The 13,421-nt window shown below is 37.4% G+C and overlaps 1 protein-coding gene across 1 annotated transcript in view; it reads left to right on the top strand.

Annotated features, from left to right (window-relative positions):
• Positions 1-13,421, top strand: part of RNF17 (ring finger protein 17) — a 43,050-nt gene that overhangs the window by 10,507 nt on the left and 19,122 nt on the right. The window contains exons 11-19 of the mRNA XM_019612092.2: positions 308-576; positions 3,255-3,332; positions 5,567-5,728; positions 6,856-7,045; positions 7,493-7,658; positions 9,008-9,198; positions 9,779-9,917; positions 10,367-10,520; positions 11,285-11,400. Coding sequence (XP_019467637.2) covers positions 308-576; positions 3,255-3,332; positions 5,567-5,728; positions 6,856-7,045; positions 7,493-7,658; positions 9,008-9,198; positions 9,779-9,917; positions 10,367-10,520; positions 11,285-11,400 — 1,465 coding nt within the window. The remainder of the gene's footprint in view (positions 1-307; positions 577-3,254; positions 3,333-5,566; positions 5,729-6,855; positions 7,046-7,492; positions 7,659-9,007; positions 9,199-9,778; positions 9,918-10,366; positions 10,521-11,284; positions 11,401-13,421) is intronic.

Below are 13,421 nucleotides of genomic sequence, written 5' to 3'. Positions count from 1 at the left end.
GGCCTTTTGACTTTAACATGAATTGTCTGTCATGCTGCCAATGTTTTTCAAATACTTCATGTTGTGTGTACTCAGCTGTGCCCAAGAGTATGTACCCAGTAGGTGCCAATCTTTTTTTAGGTTTCAGAAATTGTGTTGCTGTTCTGCTGTCTTGATATTCAAGCACTATATAATACAGTTTATTTCAGCCAGCATTTATGAAGTGTTTTTAGACTACGGGGATTCTGTCCTAATAAAACCTGCACTTTGACTTGTACGTTTCTCTGAAAACAGACTGGATTAATTTATCTCATTTTCCCAAATACAGCGAAGATGATGGACAGCGTGCTCTTGCCTTTGGTGACAGAGAAAAAATACCATGCTCTGATAACCAGTTACCCGTAGACAATATGTTTCCAGTACATAAAAGAGAAAGTAAAGAAAAGGCTCTGGCTGATAAACTTGGTATTTGTGAAGGAGTGAAAAAGGTTAAAGAATCACTTCCTGGGGTACCTCATCAGAATATTCGTGCTGTATCCAAGTCTCCATCCAGCCCTGACGTAATAATAGAAGAAATATATGAAGATAATCTAGAAAGTAAGCTTCTTAATACCTGATGCTTTTAGTTTTCAGATGTCAAGCATTTTTATCAGTTGTGCTAGTAGCTAGCTCAGAGCAAAGTCTTTAATGATACTTGTATCTCGTTGTCTTTGAATTACTCCGGTACCTTTTTTTGTGTCCTTCTTTAGCTTAGCTAAGGAAAAACTCCCAGAAGTTCTCCTGAACAGGAGTCATGAGTGACCTCCACCTGAACAGTTCCTTGCCTTTCTCAGTCATTCCGGCTCTCTCAGACTTTCTGTCACTGGTTGCTGGAGGGTGCGTTTCTGGCAGTTCTCTGGGCTTCTGAATCTAAGGCATTATCATAACTGACAAGAACAGTTAAGTTCTTCAGTTTGTCAGGTTTTTTCTGGACTCTGTTATTAACGAAATGGCTGGGAGGTGACCCTTCCCCTCTGATGGGCACTTTTGAGACTGAATATGAAGTGCAGTATGCAGGTTTGGACCCTGCAATAATATAAGTCTCCAGCATACTTGAGTGAGTCCAGCAGAGCCTACCAAGCTGGAGTCCTGGAGGTGCACAGTAGAAGAGCAGAAGGTACTAAGAACAACTTGGAACATGAAAAATTCCACTTAGATAACAGGAAATAAAAATGTTACAGGGTAGTCAGTAACTAGCACAGCTGACAATAATGAGAAGAGCAGTACTCATTTAAAAAAAAAAAATATCAGAAATCATGAGGAAAGCTAAATATTCTCAGGCAGATTAAGCCACTGATGTTATTGAGGTGGATGGAGCAGTTTTATAATCAGGAGTGACTGTCCTTTGAGAGTAATTGAGTGGCTACAGAATTTGTGGAACGCCCACAAAGTATTTTTGAATGGTTTGCTGTTGAAGTGGGAAGGACCTGAAGTTCTGTGAACTTCGAATGATACTGATTTGTTGCCTTCGGTAACAGCCAGGTTAGTACTGATTTAGTGACAAGAGGCTGTTAAGAAAAAGTTAGGATTAGGGTTTCAAATGATCTCAGGAATGCTTATGGAAAAATAGGTTATCATTTGATACTGTTGAATCCAGTGTGTTTCAGTCAGGCAGAAGCTGTTACTTGTACTCAGAGCTGGAAAATGGCTATTATGACATCAATTCCTCAGGAGATTTGATTAGTGTTTGTAGTGAATCATAGCCTGTGGCTGCCAGATGCCTTTTCACGGACAGGAGAAGAGCAATAAGATTGCTTGTCATCTTGTAATAAGGATATTGCTTGACTCACTGATTCAAAAGAAAATTCGTAGAGCAGGAAAGGGTTTATTTCTAGAAGCCAGTCTAGCTAAACAGGTAAGTTTTATATGTGGGGTTGGGTCTCATCTTTTCCTAAAGCTTTTCTTTCTTCCAGCTTTTCATTCAACACTGAACAGTATTGATAGTAGTCTTTTTCACTGCCCTCTGGCATCAACTGTAAATTGAGGCATTTGTGCTTTACAGATGTTGATACCTGTCAAAGGTCTTGCATGTGTGCTCCATCAGTGAATAATCTAGCCTTTCTACAGGGCCTAAATGTCTGTATCCCCAGTCTCTGTCCAGAGCTAAAAGAATGTGATAGAAAAGTCTGATGATGGTGTAGTTAAGTTTCTGTTCAGTGGTCTTATTTCCTCCTTTGTTCATAATGGAGTATTAGTTTCTTCAGATCCCAGTATGTCTGTTTCCTGAGAGCAGAGGGATTACTGCCTATGCTGGCAGCTTCTGTGCTCTCTCTGAAACAGAGGAACTCAGAGAATTTTTTTTTTTTAATTCACATTGCATTGAACTACAGGTAAATGGAGGTTACCAGAAACTATAGCTATTCCTGTCACTGAATGCTGAAGATTTTAGCAACCTGTTGTCACTCAAATGATGTTCTTGCGAGGGTTTGTGATGTGGTAGGTAAAAACTTCTGCATCAGCCACAGAATGCTGTACTGTAGGTAAATGCAGTCTCTCATGCTTCAGGGCAGTGTGTGTTCTGGAGTGCCTTCCAGAAGTATGCATTCCAGGGGCGCTTCTTCTGTCGCGTTGCCCGCAGGAATGACAAGCTTCTCCCAGAGCTGAATCTTAAGGTCACTTCTACAGGCAATTTAGGTATGACAAGAAATCCTTCTTGCAGCCTTCAAGGAAATCTCCAGTGATTTATGGACGTACTTGGAAGTCTGAAGTACAGAGTATATGTACTTAAAGGCAAAGTAAATATCCAAAAGCTGTAAAACATTAAGAAGCTGGTGAAAAGACAACAGCAGAGACTGCTGAGAGGACAAAAGATGTTAGGTGGCCTTAACAGCTGCTTGTAGTCATGGATAAAAGTGTCCTTGGAGCTCCATGCGCATCTGTACAAGCACTGTATGCCATTCTTGAAACTCAAACTGGAGTAACTGTAATTAGTTGAAAGGATGTGATTGAAAGGATGCCTGCTTTGGGATAGATGGATGAAGCTTTTTTTTTTTTTTTTTTTGAGACTTTTGTAGGATAAGTGAGTATCATCAGTATACTGCAAAGGCAAAAAACATAATTTCTGATGGAACAAGCAGATACAGTGCAGCAGCATGGATACAACTGTTATGAAGTTTTGATGGTTTTGTAGCTTATTACTTCAATATGCATCACTTTATTTTGTTGGCTGCTTTACTCCATATGTATAAAAACTAACATTCATTACACTTTTTTTTTTTCCTAAAACAATGAAACAGAGTTTCCAACAGGAAATCATCATGACAAACAGAGGAAGAAACTTTTCAAGAAGGAAACGTACTCTGAGCACAGAGCTGGTTAGTTAGTTTTGTTTTTTTCTTGTCAGGTAAACAGATTTATATGTCGTGGGGGGGAAAAAAAAGCACCCTGTAAACAGTGAGGCAGAGCTCTGGAATTACTTGCAGAATTAGACATACACATCAACACTGTAGTTGAGATCAGGAGTGTACTAAGAAACAGAGATTCTGATTTTGGCCTGTTAACATGTACTTGCTCACATGTAAGAGCAGTCTTAGGTCACATGAATTACTTTCAATTAAACCAGTTTGGGCATTGTTTATGCTGCTGATGTCATTCTTAGGACCAGCAGTTTTACTCTGCAAAGGTGCTCCCTGATCATCTCACTTCCAAACTATATTATCTTTCAAGATCATTGAATGGCCTGGGTTGAGAAGGACCACAATAAAACCACAATAACCATCTAGTTTCAACCCCCTGCTATGTGCAGGGTCACCAACCACCAGACCAGGCTGCCCAGGGCCGCATCCAGCCTGGCCTTGAATGCCTCCAGGGATGGGGCATCCACAACCTCCTTGGGCAACCTGCTCCGGTCTGTCACCATCCTCTGAGTGGAAAAACTTCCTCTTAGTATCTAACCTAAACCTCGTACTTAATTGGAAGATGTAAAACACCAGCTCCTAAGCAACTCTTGGAAACTCAGCGTTGGTGGTGTTCTCAGCACATGGTAGACACTCAGTGTATCAATGCATCTTGTGGGCAGTTGGACCCATTTCTTAAATTGGTAATTTATTGAGTTTTGAACTGTTGCTTCTTTCCGTGTATGTTTAGTGTTCTGAATTACGAGTGAACGTGCACCAAACTGAGTAGTTTGATTACTCGATTCACAAATTCTGTAGCATCATTGAGTATAAGAAATAGTGATAAAGGTTGAGTAGAGATCCCAGTGTTGAGGAAGAAGGAAACTGACATAAAAAGTTGATAGAGGAGGAAGCAGACCTGGGTCACAGTATTAGCAAAGAAAAGATACTAAGAAAATCCGTCTCTGTTTCTGTGTTTTAACCTCAGAATCATGTAAAAGCACTCCTAACCTAACCTACCCATTTCATCTCAAGTAACTTGTAAATCCACTGACTGCTCTGAGAAGACTGGACAGAACAGTTAAGAGATGGTGACTTCCTGCATGGGTGATACGGAAGAGTTAGTGTACCTGTAGGTTAAATGTTCTAACTCATTTGGACTTCAACTTGGATACTGTTCTTTACTATTTGAGATGTCCAAGAATAATCCTGGGTCTGTTCTGGATGCTACATTTCCTAAGTTTGAAAAGTACAGCTCAGTGTACTTTTCTCTGGTAGTTTCGGATGTTGGATTCTTTATATCACTTTTGGCTATGGTTGGTTGTGGCTCAGAGGAGCACTGGAGTTGAGTTCTTCAGATTTGTCAGTTAGCTGCGCTCAAGCCAGTCGCACAGGTGACACTGGATACAGTAGAGATGGCAGCTGTTTGTAGTAATGATGCTCTCCAGTCTTTGCAAATATTGTGTTGTAAAATACTCTTGCAGGAACTGAGATGCTGAGCTTCTAAACCAATCACACCTATCCGCTCCCTTTGGTGACTAGCTTTAAAAGGATAACTCAGTATTTTGGATCTCAAATCGAAAGGAGTTAACTGCAGTACATAAGATCAGGATGCTGAGTCAGAAGTAGTGTTGTACAGAGGAGAATCTTTAAAATAGTTGTAGGACAACCAGGACTGCTGGAGTTCAAGGAGCACTTGGACAGCGCTTTCAGATGCGTGGTTTCATCGATGCAAAGCCAGAAATTTGACTAAGTGATCCTTGTAGGTCATTTCCAACTCAGGATGTTTTTCGGGATATTCTTTGGTCTTTATACAGTGGCACAATAGCTGTACAAAAGTCCTTGTGATTCCTGCTCTTACAGATAGGTGTATTAGGGTCTCTAATCTACTTTATGGAAGCCTCTTAGACTTCTGTTAAATAAAGGGGATAAAAGGTTTGAATTACTTACTTAAGATCAAGAGGCCACTTTGTAAGAAGTGAGACAGCATTTAGTTTTGTGGAGTGGTTTAAGGGAGATAAGTCTTAATGATCAAAAGAGCAGATTTAATCAGATTGGAAGTACGTAACTCATTTGAAACAAGTAGGAGCAAACTGGTTTGGGTGAAAGGTGTGGTTATAAGATGTCATGATTGCAATGTAAGCCTAGTCGTGTGTAGTAATATCTGTTGGAACCACTTGAATGGTGTTTTGTGTGCTCTTTGTCCTGCTCAGGTTCAACAGAACTAGTGTTTGTAAGTCATGTTGTAAATCCGTGCCACTTCTATATTCGGCGATACTCACAGAGGAAAGAAGGTGCTTTTTTGGAGATGAAATTGAATAATTACTGTTGTAATAAAAGTTCATATTTCTTGCCTTCGGATGTTTTGGAACCAGGTAAATTAAATGTTTCAAACATTTTTTTAAAGCCTGAATTAGCTTAAAATATAACCTTGCATGATGTCATCTTTAGTAAAATATTCATTTCTTATTTTTTTCTGTTTTCTATTCATTTACTAGGATGTTCAAAAATCTACAGTTAATGGGGGAGTGGAAGGGAGGTTATATTTTTACTGTTCTGTAAAGTGGATTTAAATCATACAAAAGAAAATCATGGAACAAAAAAATGCGTCTTCAGTTCTTTAATAATTTCAGTGCTTAAAGTAACTAAAATTGTGACAGACAGGTTTTCACTGCTGAAGTTTTCCAGCCTTGGGTGATACCTTTTAACTCTTAAGGTCTTTTTCAGTATACAGATTTTAATGAGTAGACCAGATTAGTTCTTTGAATACTTCAGTAAGTCTGCTTTGTCTTAATGCAAGCTGTTTTCCTTTCTGGGGATAGATGGTTTTGTTTACAGTTCACTAACAGAATAGGAACTATTCTGGAAGTAAAAATGAAAAACAGTAGAATAATACATTGCTAAATCATTACAGCTGTTCTCTGCCTCACCTGTTGGTATTTCTAGAAGGTGTTCAGAAAAGTGACAAGTATGTTATACTCCTGAGTTGGGAGTATCACTGAAAATTATCTTGGAAAGTATGAATAATTTTACTGGAGCGATTTTCTTAGTGAATTTTGAAGATAGCACACCCAAAGTCTTGGTTTTATGCAGAAATAGGGAACTTGTAGGAAGATGTAAACTTTGGAACCTTCTGATGTTGTGAGGAAGTGGTTTAGACTTTCTGAAAATGGTTGGGTTTTCTGTGAGTTTTGACTGTATTATTTGCAAATGAACTAGACTTTAATTGGTTCTGGCATTTCAGTAAAAGATAGGAACATTTGCCAGAAATGATTTCTGACTACAAGCTGTAAGCTGTGCAGATGCTGTGTAAATGAATGTGGGGAGAACTTCTGACAGATACCAAGGCAAGGTTATTAACATCTTTGTGTCTTCATTTTAACAGCACCTCTTGTATGGAAGGTAGAAAGCAATGGAATGTTTTGAAGATCTGTAGTAATACTTCAAGCACAAAATATCTGTAAAGCTTTAACTTACATTTTTTATTTTTGTTTCCATAAAGGTGTTAGAGCTTTTATAAAGAGGAAGGAAACCGGAATATGGTGCCGTGGAACTATCACTAAACTAATTCCCATAAAAACCAAAAACAAGGAGAGGACTGGTGGTCCGATGAGATGCAGAGTTTGTGATATCGCAGTGATTGAAATATTTCTGATCGATTTTGGGAGTTCTGAAGTATTTAATTTCTCAAGGTACAGTGGGAGTTGTTCATCTGCAATGATTGTCCTTTGGCTGTTGGTACTCAAGAGGATCTCTGTGAAGAAAGAAATCCTCAGCCAGCCAATACTCTTGGCACAGGCTGCTGATTGGACATGCACGTGACACTGATGTTCTGTACGTAGCTGTTTCCCACAGAAGGAAAACGGGAGGTTGTGTAAATAGACAAGTGTACAAATATTCACATATTAACATGTGTAACTTGGACATCTGTTGCAGAGATGGGAGTCCTTAATGCTTAAAAGTGAAGAAATGTGTGTAAAATAATGTTACAGAAGTTTCAGTATTATGGTGTTACACCAATTATTACAATAATGACCTTTTTCTCAAGTTTGTTTGTTTGTTTGAAGGGGGCGGTGTTTTTTGAGGGTTTTCTTGGCATTCCTTTCAAGTTGGTACCATTTTTATTTCTGTGGCTTTAGATACGCTCCTGCTGAAAGGCCTGATCTTGCTGCTCTACAAACTATTGAAACAGATGACATTTGCTTGCTTATGAGGAAGCCTGATCAACGTATTGAGGCTGAACTTGCAGCTGTTCCTCCCTTAGCAGTACTGTGTTCATTGAAAGATATTGTTCCTAAAAATGCAGTAAGTAAAAGCTCTTCCGACTACTGGATAATGATTTTTTTTTTTTAAGATTCACATTGAAGAATTTCAGTGAAAGATAATTACATATCTTATTCCAGTATAAACTCTTAAGAAAGAAAACTCCTAACAGTGTGTATGTATGTTTTTATATGTGTACATTTATATGTATATATGTACTTTAAAAGATTGGTTACACTGCTTTATTTGGAAGCAAACACACAGCACTCTGTCTTGAAAAGCCTGTGGGTTTATGGATATATGCCAGGTTTCAATCTCATTTCTTTAGTTCTTGGCTTGTCAAATAGAAAGACAAATTATAGAACTTATTTCATGGCTGGCTGACAGCTATGTGAGCAGTAACTTTTTGAAAAATCATCCAAACAGAGAGAAATGATTCAGGATTTTTAAGATAATTTGTTCAGAGATTTTCCTTTTGTTACTTCAGATTTTGTGCCACAATCTAGAAAGTGTTACCTGTTGTCTATCACTGTAATAACAAGTAAAACACTGTGAGCCTTTATTCCCTTGGAGAAAAGGGGCATACATTGCAGCATACTTTTTTTAAATATTTCCTTACTTATGAGACCCTCTTTTATTTGCTCAGCATTGGTGTGAGAGTGGTTTATGTGCGATGCAGTTGTGCATTTTTGATGGTATAACCTCAGGGTTGTTTTGTCATTTTCTTCAAGGTTTTTTGCTTGGTTGTCTGTTTTTCTTTTTTAACCTGATACTTTCTGAAATGCTTTCAAGTAGGACAGATCAGGAACAGTTTTCACAAGTCTGGGTAAGATGTTGTGCATGTGCTTGGATCCCAAGATCCAAAAACGAGAGATTTGAAGTATTAAATGAGAAATGCTTTAGTTTGATCCAAGGCAAATAAACTTAGAGGGGCTGCTCCAAGGTAGATAAAACATCAAAAAGGATGTTGTGAAGAGATGAAATGTTCAAACTGACCAAATTAGGTCGTGCATTTGTATGAAGGTAGAAAAAGAAAAGAGCAAACTTGCAGACAAATCAGGAGAGTAGGAATGCAAATCATGAGATAAAACAACATACGACCATTCAAGTTTATCTATCAAAAAAATCAGAGGGATTGAAATCTGGAGCTTTGAGTTTAAAAGAAGCATTGCAGAAATTGCATCCCCCATTATTTGACTTTGTTTTACAGTTAAAAATATTTTAGAAGTCCTCATAAAATACTGTCTTGTGCTATCAGATCAGTGCTTACATGAAATACTGAACACTCTTCTGTTCATATGCTTCTGTGATTACTTCCTTGCTTATTTTTTTTTATGCTTTGTTTGATAGTCTTAGACCTCTTGAGTAACTCTTTGTTCTTTTTAACATAGAGTGAAGGCTGGGGAGAAGAAGCAAAGAAAATATTTCTAGGAATGGTAAATAATAAAGTTGTTTTAATGACTGTATTTAGAGAAGAGGACGGCGTCCTCTTTGTGGATTTAAGAAAACCTCCATGTAATAAAATTTGCAGTGACATGCCCACATCTCTCAAGGATACATTAGTTTTTTCAGATGTGGCAAGGTATGTGGTCTCTTCTGGTCTTTGCTCTTATGTCATAGATGAAAATGTCATACTTGCAAAGTAAAGTTTACAAAGCAGGTTGTTTTGGAGGGTTAAGAGAGTGGGAGATGCTGTGGTGTTTGGGTACAGTAGTCTGCAAATCTTCAGGAAATTCTACTGCAGATAGAAAAGTGTATATATTTGAATGTAACTAGCTGTGGTGATAGTAGTAGGAGATGATTTTTAGGGCTTCTGCACTAAGTGTGGGAAAGAAGATTTTTAAAATGGTTTTGTCAGTGTGGAATTTAGTGGATGGTGGTGGTTTTTTAAGACAGTTTAAGTGTACAGTGCTGCTTCCCAAATAACAGTATTCTTAGGAGTCAGCTGCCATACATCATTATTGCTATGTTACATTTGTGGCAGAAAAAGCACTAGACTTGGTGGCACAGACTGAAGAGAGCTCAAGCTATTCACGTGACTGTGGAACAAGTTTTTTTGGAGATGATATTTGCTTCTTTGCAGTGAAATCAACACAAGTCTAAAAGTCTTCTTCTCAGTTAGTTTTCACATAACTTATTTAAAATCGTCTTCTTTACCTTAGGTTTAAATCACATCTTCCCAACCACTTAGAGAATAATACGGTGTTGCAGTATAGTGCACCTAAGATGCCACAAGAAAGAGAAGTGTTCTCTGTCACAGTTTGTCGTATTAATAGTCCAAGTGATTTTTATCTCCAATTGGTAAGCTTAGAAATGAGGTCTGTACAACTATTCTTACATTGTATAATTATGGTGCGCTTCAAATGAGAGACAATTTCTAGTTATTTCTGCTATCAGTTTAGAATTCCTAAAATTAACAGATTAATTCCTAGAATCCTAGATTAATCATAATAAAATCAGAAATTTCTAGAATTTCACAAAGGTCTTTTTCTTTTTTACTTTTTTTTTTAACAGTATTAATTTGTATGCGGGTACGTAGCATTTCATTCCTTAGAGTGGTGATTGAAGAGGGCAGTAGTGAATAATTCTTAGGCTCTTCAGTTCGTTTTACACGTCCATAACTGCCTTTCCAGAGGAAGTGACTGAGTACACTACCAGAAAAAAAGCATCCCTTAAAAGAGCAAAAATACAATTATAAGAATTAAGAAATGTTTGACATATCACAGAATGTTTAATTTTTCTTATTTTAGGCAGGTAGTCAGTTGGATTTAGCATTTCCACTGAAAATTGAGGAAATACAAGAACATCGGAATAGCAAAGACAAGACAGTTGCTTGCCCAGTTGAAGGCCAGGTTTGCGTTGCAAAACACAAAAGTGGCAATTGGTACAAAGCTCAGATCATAGGTGAGGTATTGATTCTTTCCCTGTAATGCTGAGTTGCAGAATCAGATGTGGTACTAGAGCTGAATTGCCTGCCAGATGTGAGAAGGATACTGTTTTCCACTGGGCAGTCTTATGCTTGTAGCTGTGTCCATAAATTCAGGAGCACTGATGTGTGTTTATGTATTATTTTTTTTCCAGTTAATGGAATGTTTTATATAGTCTAGTTTCAAAAAAAAAAAAGTACAGTTTATTGTCAGAATCTTACTGAAATTCTGTTATATAATTAAACACTGTATCACTGAGCATTACAATTTGATCTTCAGGTTTGTCTGCTACATCCAGTCTGGAATTGCAGTTGATGTGGGTTGATAATTTCCCACAGTACTCTCCAAGACATGAGAGGCGAGGGGAGAATAGTGCATTTCGTTGTGGTGATCTCCAAGTTTAACTTGCCTGTATGCAAACTTGCATATGTATCTACTTGTAGTTAATGTGGCAGCATCTTTGGAAATGATATGTTGGGTTCAGAGTGTTAAATCTTATTGTTTCAGGAATTAGAAAGAGCTGGCTGTTAAAAATAATACAGAAATACTCAATTAAATACTGAAAATAAATAGAATCCTAAGGGATAGAAAGGGAATTACAGAATTGTTGAAGTTATGAAGTAAACAATGTTTTCATTGGGGTGGAAATTACTTTAGGATTCTAGTGCTTAAGCTAAGACTTCATAGTTCTTGGTTTTAATAACTTGATGTTGTCTGCGGGTTTTTTTTTTTTTCTTGAAGGGTTGCCACATCCTGAAGCAGTTGTGGTTAAGTACATTGACTTTGGCAGCATTGCTAACATACCTCTTAAAGACATACGTGATACAGCAGATGAGTTTCTGAGCTTTCCAGGAAAGGTAAGCTAGTGATTGCCCAAATTAAATACTGAAAATAAATAGAATCCCAAGGGATAGAAAGGGAATTACAGAATTGTTGAAGTTATGAAGTGAACAAATTGTGAAGCAAGTTCCTTTACAGATGGGTTTGTGATACAACATTTTAAATGTCTTTGGGCGTAGATCTATGACTTTTTATTTTGGTAATGGAAAAAACTAAGTTGATTGGGGCTTCAAATAAAATCTAGTATTATCTTGGGGAAAGTGGTACATGTATATATTTATTCAAATAACTTCTCTTACACCATAGAAAGGATAATTTTTACACTCTTCCGAATAATAAGCTAATCTAATCGCATTTTTGTTTGCTTCAAGGCATTTGACTTCTTCTTTCCTAACTTCTGCATCTTGTAGGAGTTCCTCCTTCTTTAACAAGAGAAAATCATAGTGGAAAAAGAAATGAGAAAGTGTTCATTAAATAAAAAATGCACATAAGCAGAGAATAGTTATTTTTCTTCCACTGCTCTGGTTGCTCGTACTTCTGATGCTGAATTTAAAACTTTGCATGTTGATAGTCTTTCATAACCTGTCATAGGCAACAGAACTAATGATTGCTGCAATGACAGTTGGCCAGCTTCTATTAGTGAAAATAGGGTTTGGTTGTTCACATGTTGAACAGAATGTTTCTGGGAAAAGTTTCAGCAAAAATAATTCAGCTTTTATGACAGCAAGGGAAAAGAAACAGTGAAAACGGCCAAATGTTCTTGTAGTTGCAATGTCTTAATACTGCAGATCAGAGTGATTAATGGATAAAGGTGCTGGGATTTTGATAGGCTTTATCTCATCATCCCAGTTAGTTAGTTATTTCTAAGGTCAGTAATATCTGTAAGGTAGGAAATACAGATTCTTAGAAAAATCTGTAAGGTATTTTTCAACTATTGAATACCTACTACTGGGTCATGTCACTTTGACCAGAAGGGTGAGTGGGCCATGAAGATACTGATACAGAATGGAACACGAGCACTAAGGAAACTAATTATTCTCAGCATTCTTCGTGCCATTCATAGGTTACAGTCTGGCAAGATCCATAGGTCAGAAGTTTGCGTAAGAAATAGTAATTTCCTATCACTATTACTTCCAACACAGAGAGTGTAAAGATCTGCAGGCCTGCTTTGTGTTGCTATGATTTCAAATCTTTCCAATTTAAAAGAAAGGATTTAGAATTCTTTGAAACATGAATGAACACAACATCACAAAATCGGATGCTCAGAAAGCAGGAGTCCCAGTAGTGAGGCTGTTTGTACAGGTCTGGTCTTGGTTGTCACAAGAGATTTGAATTGGGCTGTTACAGGAAAAGTTGGACTTCTTTCAACTCATTGATACAGTTTGCAGGCATTTAATGAACTTTGCTGTTGCAGAAATGTTGCTGACCCTGAAACAAGCAGTGCTTAATGTAGTGTTGGGTTTGGCATCCACAGCCCTTCTCTTTTAATGTTATTTACAATCTCCAGTTTTATTCCTGACTGCCTGTATCCTAAGTATATCTTCACATGATATACTTATTTCCATTACATTGATTTATTTTTTTTCCTTCTTTCCTCTGCCTGCGTTACTCTTCTTTCTTTTAGTGCAGTAAACAAGAAGGAAGGAACAATGCCATCCACAGTTAACTTGAAATTGAACATTAGTGTGGTCACTGATGTTTGAAATAAGGATGCTAAGGAATAATTATTTTGATCAAAGTACTTCATCAGATTTCTTATTTGTGTGTTGTTTTGTTTGTTGGTTTGGTTTTGTATTTTGTTTTTGTCTTCCTAATAGCTTTCCAAAATCTTGCAGGAGTGTTCTAAAGTTTCTGTGGTACTGTGATGTCTATGTATGCAGTCCTTCAGACTTCCACAGTGGTACAGCCATATTAAGCTTAAATGCATTAAGTGCATGTTGCTGCATTCTCTGTTTCAGTCATTCTCATTGTCTGCAGTCAATTTCACGTCTGACCATAAAGACCATAAACGGGGCAAGGAGAGTTAATATCTGTTCAG

The sequence above is a fragment of the Meleagris gallopavo genome, chromosome 1, assembly GCF_905368555.1.
Source record: "Meleagris gallopavo chromosome 1, MGAL_WU_HG_1.1, whole genome shotgun sequence".
Lineage (NCBI taxonomy): Eukaryota > Metazoa > Chordata > Aves > Galliformes > Phasianidae > Meleagris > Meleagris gallopavo.
The sequence above is the reverse complement of the archived record's forward strand: the minus strand, read 5'-3'. Positions and strand labels throughout refer to the sequence as shown.